The sequence below is a fragment of the Spermophilus citellus genome (assembly GCF_964194105.1).
Source record: "Spermophilus citellus genome assembly, chromosome: 18".
Taxonomy (NCBI): Eukaryota; Metazoa; Chordata; class Mammalia; order Rodentia; family Sciuridae; genus Spermophilus; species Spermophilus citellus.
Window position 1 is genome coordinate 22714062 of NC_138200.1, and position 12573 is coordinate 22726634.

Below are 12573 nucleotides of genomic sequence, written 5' to 3' on the forward strand. Positions count from 1 at the left end.
GGGATGCTTCTGCCCTCACCTTGGTGGTCAACAGACACTTGCTTCTTAAAGGGAAGGAACAATTTGTCATTCCGAGCCATGTTTCTGACCCGTGTGGCTTTCCCAGCACCAGCCACTGGAAGGCTGGTCCCCCACACCATTGGTACTTTGCCCCCCAGCCTGTTTTTCCTCTGGCCCTTCGTAGAAGGGCCTTGTCTACTGGCCACAGAGAGCTGGAGTCAGGTTGAAAAGCCAAGTCTTCAACAGCAAAAATGGTATTAAGATATGGAAAGGTGCCATGTGTTGGGGACTTTGGTTTTCCTAGGTGAGACCTTGGAAAGTGATGCAGTTAACCTGCCTCTGGAGCCCAGGAGACTCAGGAGGGAGAATGCAAACTGTAGGTTTAAGTTACTTGTACTGGAACAACTGCTAGTAAGCACAGATGGACCTAGTGTTTTGTCTCAGTAACCCACCCCTCTTCTAATCCCTGAAGAAATGAAACAGACATTATTATTACTGTGTATATATATGTGACTGCATGACCAATGTGATTCTACAACCTGTATACTCAGAAAAATGAGATTTTGTAACCCATGTGATTCAAATGTATGATATGTCAAGGTCATTGTACTGTCATGTGTAACTAATTAAAACAAATAAAAAAAACACCAGTTTTTTTTCTTTTTTTTACAGAAATGAGCCTTAAGTCACTTAGCAACTTCATCACTCACCCCTCTTCAACTTTCCCTCTCTCCCTTTTTTTTGTCTGCTACATCCCCAGCCCTCTCATAACTTTCTTTAAACTGCAAGGTAAACCTTAGTTAGCTCAATGAGTTTGATGGCAGGTACTTTTAAAAGTAATGTATCAAAGATGTGCTGCACCAATGTGAAAGGCAGGGCATGATGGCACAACTCTGTGGCTCCCCTCCCTTTCAACCTGGTGAGTTGCAGGAATAGTTTTTTTTTTTTTTAAAGTTTTACTTTCCCACCCAAGGGTCTTTTTTTTTTTTTTGAGAGAGAGAGAGAGAGAAAGAATTTTTAATATTTATTTTTTAGTTCTCGGTGGACACAACATCTTTGTTGGTATGTGGTGCTGAGGATCGAACCCGGGCCGCACGCATGCCAGGCGAGCGCGCTACCGCTTGAGCCACATCCCCAGCCCCAGGAATAGTTCTTTTTAAAAATATATCTTTATTTTATTTATTTTTATGTGGTAATGAGGATGGAACCCAGTGCCTCACATGTGTAAGGCAAACGCTCTACCACTGAGCTACAGCCCCAGCCCAGGAATGTTTATGCATACATGTATATTTTATTACAACATGAAGAAGTGATCATCATACAACATTCAGAAAACACAAAAATATGAAAAAGAAATAAACAAATAGTTCCACTCTTCAAATCAAGCAGGGTTAATCCTGGTGTGTTCTCTGCTATTCAATTATCTCCATGGGAGTAATATAAAATTAAGATCACTTAGAAATAGATCTCTATCCCCTGACTTCTTTACTCAGTGCATTGTGCATATTCCCATATTACTCCATGTTCTTAACTCTCATTTCCCTTGGGTGGAGGTGGTCTACTACCAGAATCTCTTCACTGATAGGTGGCCTGTAGGGTGTTTCCAAGTTTCAGGTGTCACAAACAATTGTCAAAAGTGGCAAAGAATTCACAGGTCAATTATTCCCTTTGCTTTGAATTTCTTGGCAGACCGCTCACTTGACCGAAGCTGGAATTTGCTCCCATAAATGTAGGAAACAAAGTCATCAATTTCTACTGTGAACACACAGTTTACCTTGGGGATAACTGGGTTAGGGTGTGGAGAAGAAAAAGGATGAGAAAAAAAAAATCCAGTGGTAAGTTCAATTTTATGTAGAATGTTATTCACAAAACACATGTATCAAAAAAAAAATAAGCTAAGAAAATAGGAAACAGGGAAACCCACCAAGGTAGCAGCACATGACTACCTGTGGTTATTCTGTCATACAGCCAATTGACTCACATTCTAAGTATAACTCAACACCTAATTCTCAGGGCCAAAGGCTATGAACCAAATTCCCAGAACAAGAAGCTCCCAGAACAACTGCAGAAACAGGTTTTTCCACATAACCTTCAGACAGGCTCTTGGCCTTATGCTCAGTGGAGAAACTTTCACTTCCCTTGGGTGAAAACTTTCTGAAGTTTATAATGTTTAGCAGAACATATGAAGGAACAGTGACTGGGGGTGTAGCTTAGTGGTAGAGTGTGCTGGAAAAACAAGAGAGGAGGAGGTGGGGATTTCTGAAATTCTGGCAGACCCATGTGCCTGCTTGAGCAATGCTGGCCACAATGATATCCTAAGTGTCACCACAAAAAGCATGGTCCTCAGAACTCCAGGCACAGGAGTTCTCCAGGCACATGGTCCTCCGTTATCTGTTTACTCCTTTGGAAGGTAGCAACTTTTGGAAGATCGAGGGTCCCAAACAGAACTTAGACAGAACCAAGCAGTCGGGGCTGCTGGCCAGGTACACAAATGCCTCCTGGGAGGCCCAATGGGCAGGGGTAGGCTCTGCAGGCTAGGAATGTAGAGTTGCTAAGTATCTGCAATCTGTCCTGACTCAATAGGACAAATGGAACTCCTGGAGCCTCAAAGAGATAAGGTAGCAGGTAGGGAGACCACAGTCCATAATACCCTTAGAGATATGGTTACATACCTTTCAGACGATCTTCTTTGGTGATAATTTTGAAAACATGCTTTGTTTCCTGTAGAAGGATTCCTGTGACACCCACGTATGAAGGGCATTTGGATTTTGTGACTGCAAATGAGAAAGGTAGCTGAAACCTCAGGCCTCTCTGGTGTTGGAAAAGCCAGTAGCCAGTCCTCAAGGGTTTGGGGGTGCTGGTTCCATTTACTGACCTAGCAGCAGAATAAAGGAAGCACCCAGAGGGTAGAGGCTTCACAGCTTACCCAAGTGAGAACCCAGGTTTCCCAAATCCTTGCCCTGGAGCTTTGTATTATCTGGGTTGTTCTTATGAGATGCCCTTTGGAAGGCATGTGGACACCAGGGTCTGAGGAAGGGTTTTGGAGACAAGAGGTCATAGGTGCTCAGCATCACCAATGCCCAATGTGTGTTTTTCTGATGGAGCCAATTGTCATTGGCAGAATCTGAATGAACACCTTCCTGTTGTGCATTCCCCAGGATCTCCTGAACTCTGACTGGAATGGGAGTCCTGCTGTAGAGCAGTCAGCAATGTGAGGCGAGTCACCACCATAGGCAGCAGGGTCCTCACCTGTCCTGACCACTGACTTGGTTCTGTATAGACATTCACTAAGCATCTACTATGTTCCTGGTACAGTTGTAGGTAGTGCTGGGAGCACAGCACTGAATGAGATGATTCTGGATCCTGCTCTCATTCAATGTTCTAACAGTGGTGGTGGTGGGGAATGTGTGGCAAAACACAGAAAAATATATTTTCTCAGTAATAAGTTCTATGAAGAAAATAAGGACAGAGTAAGAAGGTAGAGGGGGCCACTTTTAGCAATGGCAGACCCTCAGGAGAAGTGATATCTGAGAAGGGGCCTAAATAATAAGAAGCAGTCAGTAGATGAACACACAGGATAACTCTCTGAGCAGAGAGAAAGAACAAAGGCAAGGTCCCTAAGGCAGGGGCAAGTCCAAAGAAGTGAGGCAGAAAGAAGGCCAGTGTGGTTAGACTACTGCCCCAGGGAAGTAAGCCCGGGCCTTTCAGACAATAGTAAGGAGGCAGACTTACTCAAAAAGGATGGAAAACTCTCGGGGGGGTTTAAAGGAGGGAAGAGACATGAGTTGATGTGTTCTTTTTTTCCCTTTTCTTTGTGTGTGTGTGATGGAACCCTGGGCCTTGAGCATGTTAGGCAGGTGCTCTACCACTGAACGATACCTGTAGCCCTTCATGATCTGATTTCTGTTATAAAACCTTTGGCTGTGTGATCTGGGGAAGTGTGTCCGCTGGGAGAGGGTTAGGCAGCTCCTGAAGAAATGCAGGACAGATGGTGGTCGTTTAGATTTGGCTACTAGGATGTGCTGATGTACTAGAAGAGAATTAGAAAAGAAGAAACATGCATATCTCTTACATGTTTGGCCTGAACAGCCAGAGTAAATGGTAGTTCTATTAATTAAGATAGGAAAGACCAGGGGTGGGGATGACTTGAGGGGAGACTAAAAGTTCTGTTTTGAATACATAGTTTGAAGTTCCTACTGGACACCAGGCCTTGTGTTCAGGGAAAAGGTATATGCTGGAGATGTCAACTTCAGAACCATCTGTCATCACAGCAGACTTTGGAAACCGTGTGACAGGGTGAAAGGGACTCTGTGTTAAAGATTCTTGGCCATGCATAAATTCCCACAGAGTGTGTGCAGAATATGTCCAACAAGATCAGAATAGGCCCAGATAGCTATAACCATCTACGACCATGCTGATAATCCGGAGATATTTTGAGGAACCCATGTGGCAATGCAAGCGCTATGTTGCTACTGAGTGATAGTATGAACATCTGGATGACCAGGTGCTCTTAAGCAAATTACCTGAAATAATAGCACCATGAAGATCTGCTTTTAACAGCTTGGCTTGAATCATCTGTGGCTGCCTACGAGGTAAACAGAAGCCCTTAATTTATACCATGATGAAGAGTTCTGAACAAAGCAAACAGGTCTACAAACTTCTGCAGCCAGGCAACACAGACAGCTGCTTCCTAAGGCTGCACTGACAATTACCCTAAGATTTGGGATCTATTCCAGTGGGTAAATCTTCAAAAACCAACTCACGTGTCTGGCTTGAGACCATTGCACAAGTCCCGGATATACTGTTTCCAGAGTTCATGCAGAGGGAGAAAAAGACTGTATCTGTGATCAAGTCAGAAACAGGTGAAAAGTTAGGCAATATCAGCTTGTTGTTATAATGTTCAAATAACACAGAGCTTGATTTCATGCCAATAATGATGACCTGGAACCATTAGGGACTGGGTGTAAATCCTAATTCCACTGCTGACAATTTAACTAAAATCAGATACCTTTATCTCTTGAACATTGGTTTCCTCGAAGGTAGACCTTTTTGAGGTTGCTTCTGCTAATGAGAAAAGAAAGGAGCGGCCCTTCTTTGCCCTGTCATTCTTCCTGCTGTTTAGATAACAGCCATGACACCTGGAGCTTCAGCAGTCATCCCAGACCCTGAGGAACATCTACAGGCAATAATGTGCTGTTTGGGTCCCTGATGGCTATGAGACTGGCTGCCTTACCAGGGTGCCATTCATCTGTTCTTCTCATGAGAGAGAAATGACTGCAGTATTATTTAAGTAACTGAATTTGAAAGCTAATCTGTCACATATTATTGAACTTAGGGAGCCCATGGTGTACAGGAGTTGCTAGTTGTCATGCTGGTACTCCTGTAAGGTAACAGGTCTGTCTGGAAGGCGATGGAGCAAGTGGTGGGAAGGGAAGAGAACAGGTGAGAGTCCCCAAAGGCCTCCCTCCAAGGCTATTATCACTTGTCTTGGTGTTTCATGGGGAATCTACTTACATGAATGAGGCCATGGGTTAGAGAAACAAGAACCACAAACTCAAAGCCGAAAATGACCTCTACTTGTGAGGACAGCAGTGAGGTAACCCTAGGGCAGGTGACAATCACCTCCTTCACCCACAGCCTGCTGCTGGTTTCTTGAGAGGGGCCATGGTCAAAATGACATATTTAAATTGTCTTATGGAATGTGGGAGGCTATTTGGCTATAGATCTCCAAGCAAAAGCCTATAAATAGTCCCAAGACACACAAACTCAGAATTATTGCCAAAGGGAGACAGAGTGTCAGCCAGAGGAAAATGTCCTCCCACAAGATGGTGATACATTCCTTTCAGAAATTTTCAAAATGTGTAGGCAGAATCTTTCTCTGGCAATAAAACCCCAGTGTGTGATTCTGTAGAGTGATATTAAAAGCTACAAAGAGTTATATATTAAGAAATATCAGTTCTTCTTTTCTAAGAAAGCCAAAAGACAAACAGCCTGTTGCCACAGGCAACAGACTCACTTATGGCACTGATCTTATTAGTTAAGGCTAGGAGAGAAGCCAAACACTGAAGAGTCCTCAGTCTCACCATGCCTTGCTATTAAAAGCAAAACCCAAACACAGTATGAATTGGTAAAGGAAGGCTGCCCCCTCGTGGAGAAGATGGAGAATTAAGTGGGGCAGAAGCTGCTTAGCCAGCCACTGTGCTCCCTGCCTACTTCAAGACTTGGCAGGGATAGGACAGCAAAACAAAGGCAGGGCTCACCTCTGTTGCTCTGGTTTAATGTCAAAGAGCCGAAGATCCCTCCTCTGTCTGGCGGAGAGGCCTCTGGATTTCTTTTTCTTCTCCTTTCGCTTCCTGCGGGTGAAGTACTCCAGAACAACAGCCTTGCGCTGCAGCTGATCCTCACAAGCTTGTTGGCTCATGTGGGGCATGCTCCGCTTTAGGAAGGCCCTCACAAAGGCCTCTGCCTGACTTGCTTCCTGATGCTGCACAGAGACGGGGTGGTGTAGTACTCATTATTCTGGGCTGCCAGGACGCCAGACACTCTCACCCATCACTCCCGAAAGCCACCATCTTCGCTGACCCATCTGTCTACCCACTGAGGCTCACACAATCTTTATCTGCCAAGTGTTTGCTACCCACAGTCATCAAGATGTCACATCCATATGCCAACTTGTGAGTCTGTCACACTCAACCGTCATGTCAAACACTGACTTCCTGTCCTGCTTCTCTGAGGTTATTCTGTTAAGGATTAAAAAGCCTTTTTATTTAGAAGAAGACTTCTCTCATCCTCAGCAGGGAGCAAAGCTTGGAAAATGTATGACAATGATATTTATTCAGTAGAATCAAGCTATGTTGTGAGGGAGAGGAACCTAAAACTAGGGAATAGAGCAAAACTAAGAACCTCAGGGTGGCCAGGAAGTAGGAATTCTCATACTGAGCCCACAGCACAGTCCTCTTTCCTTGGGTATCCAGCCCTGTGTTCAGTGTGGCTAGTTTTTAAGTGATCTGTTTCTTGAAGAAAGGTGTCCAGTGCATCTCAGGTTCCTGGCTCACTTTCTCCAATGCAGCAACAGAGTCAAGGTACTGTGAATGAGCACTTGCTCTTAGAGAGGACTTTTGTGCTCTGTCATAATTGTGTATAATTCCTTAAAAAACTGCAATTGTCACTGCCTCTCAAGTTGGAATTCCAGCAATCTATTACTCATCGGGCAGTGGGTGTCTCTGCCCTCTGGTCTGCTATAGTCTTGGACAGTACTCTTTACTGAAGACCTGCCTTTTGGTTTGGCCATTTGCTTGGCTCTTCTTGCTCGAATTGGATTATAAATACTAGACGAGGTTAAATGAAAGACAAAAACTTATGTGTCAAAATCTCTTCATGGGGAGGTGGTTCACAGTAAGGATGGCAGGAATAACATTTGTTTCAGCTTTATACTTTTAGACGCTAACTAGAAATGAATTCATTATCATTATTACTAAAGACGAGAAGATCCTTTTTTAAAAAAATTCTTTTAAATACCTACGTGGTCTTTCTTTCATAAAGCAGCAAAATAAAGGTATAGTGGTCTTTCAAAATCTTGATTTCAAGGTCTTATTATGAGCCACAAAGTAGAGCTTTTGCCTAAATAACCAAACATGTTGAAACATCCAAATATAATCTGTAAATTCCTCTTATGAAATGTGATTTGTACACCTTCTTCAGGAGTGAAGGGAGAACAGTGACAAGGTCAAATGATAGTGCTCATCAGGGAGTTAAGAGATGGGCACGGCCTAGTACTCCCTACGTAGTGGGAGATGACAAAAGATCAAGGAGTCCAAGTTCATTAAACTTGACTTTGGCACAACAGGAAAGGAGGCTGGCATATGGAAATATTGGCACAACAGACCTTGATGTAGTCAAAGATGTCTACCAGAAAGATGAGAAGTAAATGCAGGCAAGTACAGTTAAACCAGCACTAGAGGCTTAGAAACAACCAAGACTTCTTCACCATTGCCTCTGTTGCTCCTGGACCTCCTCCCCAAAACTGTACCTGAACATCGTACTCTTTTGCCTCTTTCTGAGAAAAAGCACGGTAGATCACACCTGGGGGATGAAAGGGGGAAAAAAAAGAAGAAATGATCTATTAGATATGGCTCAAAGATTGAAGGTTTTTCTAATTATGAAAATAACTATGCTCATTCAGAGGTTGAAGATATGAAGCAAAGCTTGTTTTCTTGTTTTTTTTTTTTTTTTTTTTTTTGTGGGGCGGGGGAGGTGGGGTAGAAGCCTGAACCCCGGGACCCGCTCATGCCAGGCAAGTGCTCCACCACAGAGCAGCACCTCCCACCCTTCTTGGATTGCTTCCCTTTGGCAATGTCTGTCCTAGATGTTCCAAGGGTATGATTTAAAAAGAGTGCTTTTCAAACTTTAATGTGTTTAAGAAGTCTGGGATCTTATTAAAACATGGATTTTGGGTCCCTACTCCCAGATTCTACATTTCTAACAAGTATGCAGATGATATTGCATGTTATTGGACCACCCTTAAAGTTGCCTAGTTAAAAACACAAGTCAGGGGGCTGGGGATGTGGCTCAAGCGGTAGCGCACTCGCCTGACATGCGTGCAGCCTGGGTTCGAGCCTCAGCATCACATACAAACAAAGATGTTGTGTCCCCCGATAACTAAAAATAAATATTAAAAAAATTCTCTCTCTCTCTCTCTTTAAAAAAAAAACACAAGTCAGAATTTTGAGCAGTTGTTCACTATGTCTAAATAAGCAACTCATTTAAAAGTAATGTGATATAGCTGTCCGGGTTGCACATGGTTGTTCACTATGTCTAAATAAGCAACTCATTTAAAAGTAATGTGATATAGCTGTCCGGGTTGCACATGGTTAGAAATACTACATTTTGCTGATTGCTTGATGTTTAAGAAAGATTTTTCACATTTTAGTGTTATGAAATTAAAAAAAAATATATATATAAAATTGATGATATCCTGAACTGATAAAATATAGTGGTCTTTCGTCACTCTATATATTGGTCAATGTGGTGTCAACTTCTAAAAGCTTCTACACTCCTTTTTCTTCCTTGTCTGAAAAAGAAAACTGTGTATTGGGAACAAAGAACAGGTGTGAATGGAATAAAATTGGGATAAAGGTCTAGCATAAGAGCTAAATGAGGGCTGGGGTTGTAGAGCACTTGCCTTGCATAAGTCAGACCCCTGGTTTGAATCCCAGCACCACATAAAAATAAACAAATAAAATAAAGATATTGTGTCTATCTACAACTAAAAAAAAAATAAAATAAATAAAAGAGCCAAATGACTAGAAAACTAAATTCACGCTACACTTTATAATTTCAACCAGGCATTCTGTGCTTCCCTGAGTACATTTAAAAAAAAAAAAAATATATATATATATATATATTTATATATATTTAATTGTAAATGGATCTCCTGTTTAATTTATTTATTTTTATGTGGTGCTGAGGATTGAACCCAGGGCCTCACACATGCTAGGCAAGTGCTCTACTGAGCCACAACTCCAGCCCCTGAGTACATTTTTGATCAAGCAAATCAAGGAGGTTTTAAGTTCTATATAGAGTCCAATTATCCCTCAAATGGGAGATGGAAATTATAAATTGTTTGTAGGCATTTCCAGGGCCTGGAAATTTCAACTGTCATAAATGTCTAGCATTAGACTTGGAAGTCTCTCTGCAACAATACATAGTTATCAAACACTCATTATTTGCTAGGAAGTTGATTAAAAGGCACATATATTTTATGTCTCATTATGGGGGGGGGAAGAACAGTCAATGTAGATAATAAATGATTGGGTTGGATAGGGAAGATAGAGGCTGGTTTGAAAGTAAAGTATTTTATTTTGAAATAAAATACTAATACCTTCAGGACACTTCCCCTGCCCCCTCAAGGTTGCCAAGGTTACCTGCCTTCAGGGAACTGTTTCTCCCTGCAAGCAATAGTTAACAAATGCCTCCTGGGCTACTCTCTTCAGCCTGTATTCCCAGATGGCTACTTTCTCACTCTTGGATCACTCCACCTTTTGGTCCCCAGTCACATAGGCAAGATAATGGAAGAAAGGGAGCATGAGAACAAAGGAAATCTAAAAATCTATACAAGGGGCAGGACACCCTGACTTCCTCTGACACCCAGCTCTGAGATGCCTTGTACACTTGTGTTGGAGTTTTTTGGGTGTTTAATCTTCACACCAGGGAAATGGGACTCATTCCTGATTCTCATCACCGGTATAAATTCACTTTCTAAGCAATCCTTTTTTTTTTTTTTTTTTTCGGGGCATGGAGGTGTGGGTGACTCGGGATTGAACCCAGGGGTTCCCTTGACCACTAGGCTACATCCCCAGGCCTTTTTATTTTTTGAGATAGGGTCTTGTTAAGCTGCTTAGGGTCTAACTTGCTGAAGCTGTCCTTACACCTACAGTCCACCTGCTTCAGCCTCCTGAGTCGCTGGGATTACAGGGATGTGCCACTACATTCGGCCTAAGCACTCTTTTAAAATTGTTATTTCCATTTATGCACACGAGAAAACTGAAGCTCAGATATGCTGAGACACTTTAACTTGAACACATAGGTAAGAGGCGGCAGAGGTGGAAATCAAAATTCTGATCTTGATCTCCATGCTCTCTTGCCTAAAACGGCCCCGGTGCTTGCTTCCCCTCCCTGGTATATCTCTTCTCGGTTCAAATCCTAAAGCCTTGGGTTCGTGATGATTCCCCAGCAGCTCCCAGCACTTTACACCAGACAAAGGTGGGTCAACAGGTGATAAAGGGCCGCAGGGCCTGGTCCGCAGACACCCAGAGAGGTAGTGGCTAGATGAGGCCAATCTCTTGGGCCTTCCTGCTCCAGCACAGCGCAGCGCTGAGCAGTCTCCGGGAGCACCTGCCTTCTACTCTGAAGTCAAATCCTAGCTCACAGACCGAGTCACCTTTTATGTAAGGTGTGACAATTCCCATTGTAGTCAGGTAGCCCTGACTTATTTCACCCACTAGCACCAAGTCCCCGACCCTTATATCCCCATGCCACACCAACATCGCGGCCCTCAACCCCTTACTCTTCATTGTCGGGCCGCTTCCGGTGCTCTCTGATGACGTCTCCCTCAGCGTCGTTCACTCTTTCCCTCTCTTCACTCTGTCCTGCAGCTCTCAGCCACGTGGAGGCTCTCTCTGCAAAATTTCGGCGGAAAAGTTTCCTTGTGCCCGAAGCTGCGCGATGTGAGAAACCCACGGATACTCTGTTGTCGGCCTCCGGAGACTTTGGGAGCGCGGAGTTGGCGCCGCGCGTGACGTCACCTACCCGTGCCGGCCTGGGTTGCGCAGGCGCTTTGGGGCTGACTCGCTGGGTTCTGATTCGCTGGGCGGTTTCAGTTTGGGTCTTCTGTAGGCCAGGTGTTCACGTTGGGTTTAGGGCATACGGAATACTGGTGAAGACCTGGAGTATGGCTAGGCAAACCCATTTGGAGAGAACACGAGGGAGGTTGGGAACCGTGGAGGGCGCAAATAGGACGGGGATGGTGGTGCTACCCGCGGCAATGATGTCTGCGTTTCCTAACCACGGTTATTAACAATCAGCCGAGGCAGCTTCAGCTGTCGGTGCAGGCAGTGAGGTTGGGATGGGGGCTCAGGATCTGTTTCTCTTTCTGCTACTAACTAGTCTTGTGCACTCGATTAAGGCGTTTCCCATGTCTGGGCCTCTTTCCTACCTGTAGAGTTAAATGGGTCTTGCTGGTTTCAGCATTTTTTTTTTTTATTGAGGGGGTTGATTACTGGGGATTGAACTCAGGGGCACTCGACCACTGAGCCACATCCCCGGCCCTATTTTGTATTTTATTTAGAGACAGGGTCTCACGGAGTTGCTTAGCGCCTCGTTTTTGCCGAGGCTGGCTTTAAACTCGTGATTCTCCTGCCTCAGCCTCCTGAGCCGCTTGAAACCCAGAATATGGGTTTCCAGCAATACACTGAAAGGCACAGAGGTGGTTCTCATTGCTTTGGGGAAAGGTCCCAGTGTGAAACGAAGGCTTGGCTCCGACCCCTCTAGAGTGTCTGAGTGTTATCCAGAACTTTGTGTCCTTAATTTGAGTTGACCTTAATTTGGATTGAGTACTGGGCCTGCTCTGGGTGCTGGGTGGGAGAGAATAGCAGTATGACCCTTATACTCTCAACCTTGAGTGCTATGTAAATTCATTTCTAAAAGGGGGAAATTCCCAGAACTGGAAATAAGTCCGTGGGTCTTGGTTTGAGAAACAGCAGCTTTAAGGATTCTTTGGGTGATGACCTTGTGCCATTTTTTTTTTTTTTTACATTTTTTTTATTAGCTACACATGACATTTCGATGATCCTGGCCATTCATACATTTAAGTCAATTGGGGTATAAATTCTAATTTTTCTGATTGTACAGATTGCAGAATCACACTGGTCATAGAGTCACCTATATACATACAGCAATCATAATGTCTATTACCTTGTGGCATTTTGATGTTAAAAATAAGAATGTAGGCCCTGAAATTTAGTGACAAGAAGGTGACTCATATAAATGAGCTCAAATGCATTTACTTGATAGGTA

The 12573-nt window shown here is 43.7% G+C and overlaps 1 protein-coding gene across 1 annotated transcript; it reads right to left on the minus strand.

Moving 5' to 3' along the window:
• Positions 1 to 1173: 1173 nt before the first annotated feature.
• Positions 1174 to 11308, minus strand: POP4 (POP4 homolog, ribonuclease P/MRP subunit). The gene is made up of 7 exons (XM_081275294.1): positions 11066 to 11308; positions 8030 to 8082; positions 6261 to 6484; positions 4764 to 4841; positions 4524 to 4585; positions 2673 to 2774; positions 1174 to 1785 (listed from the first exon to the last, which is right to left on the minus strand). Exons 1-7 carry the CDS (start codon positions 11070 to 11072, stop codon positions 1649 to 1651), a joined length of 663 nt encoding a protein of 220 aa, XP_081131420.1. The 5' UTR covers positions 11073 to 11308; the 3' UTR covers positions 1174 to 1648.
• Positions 11309 to 12573: the final 1265 nt, after the last annotated feature.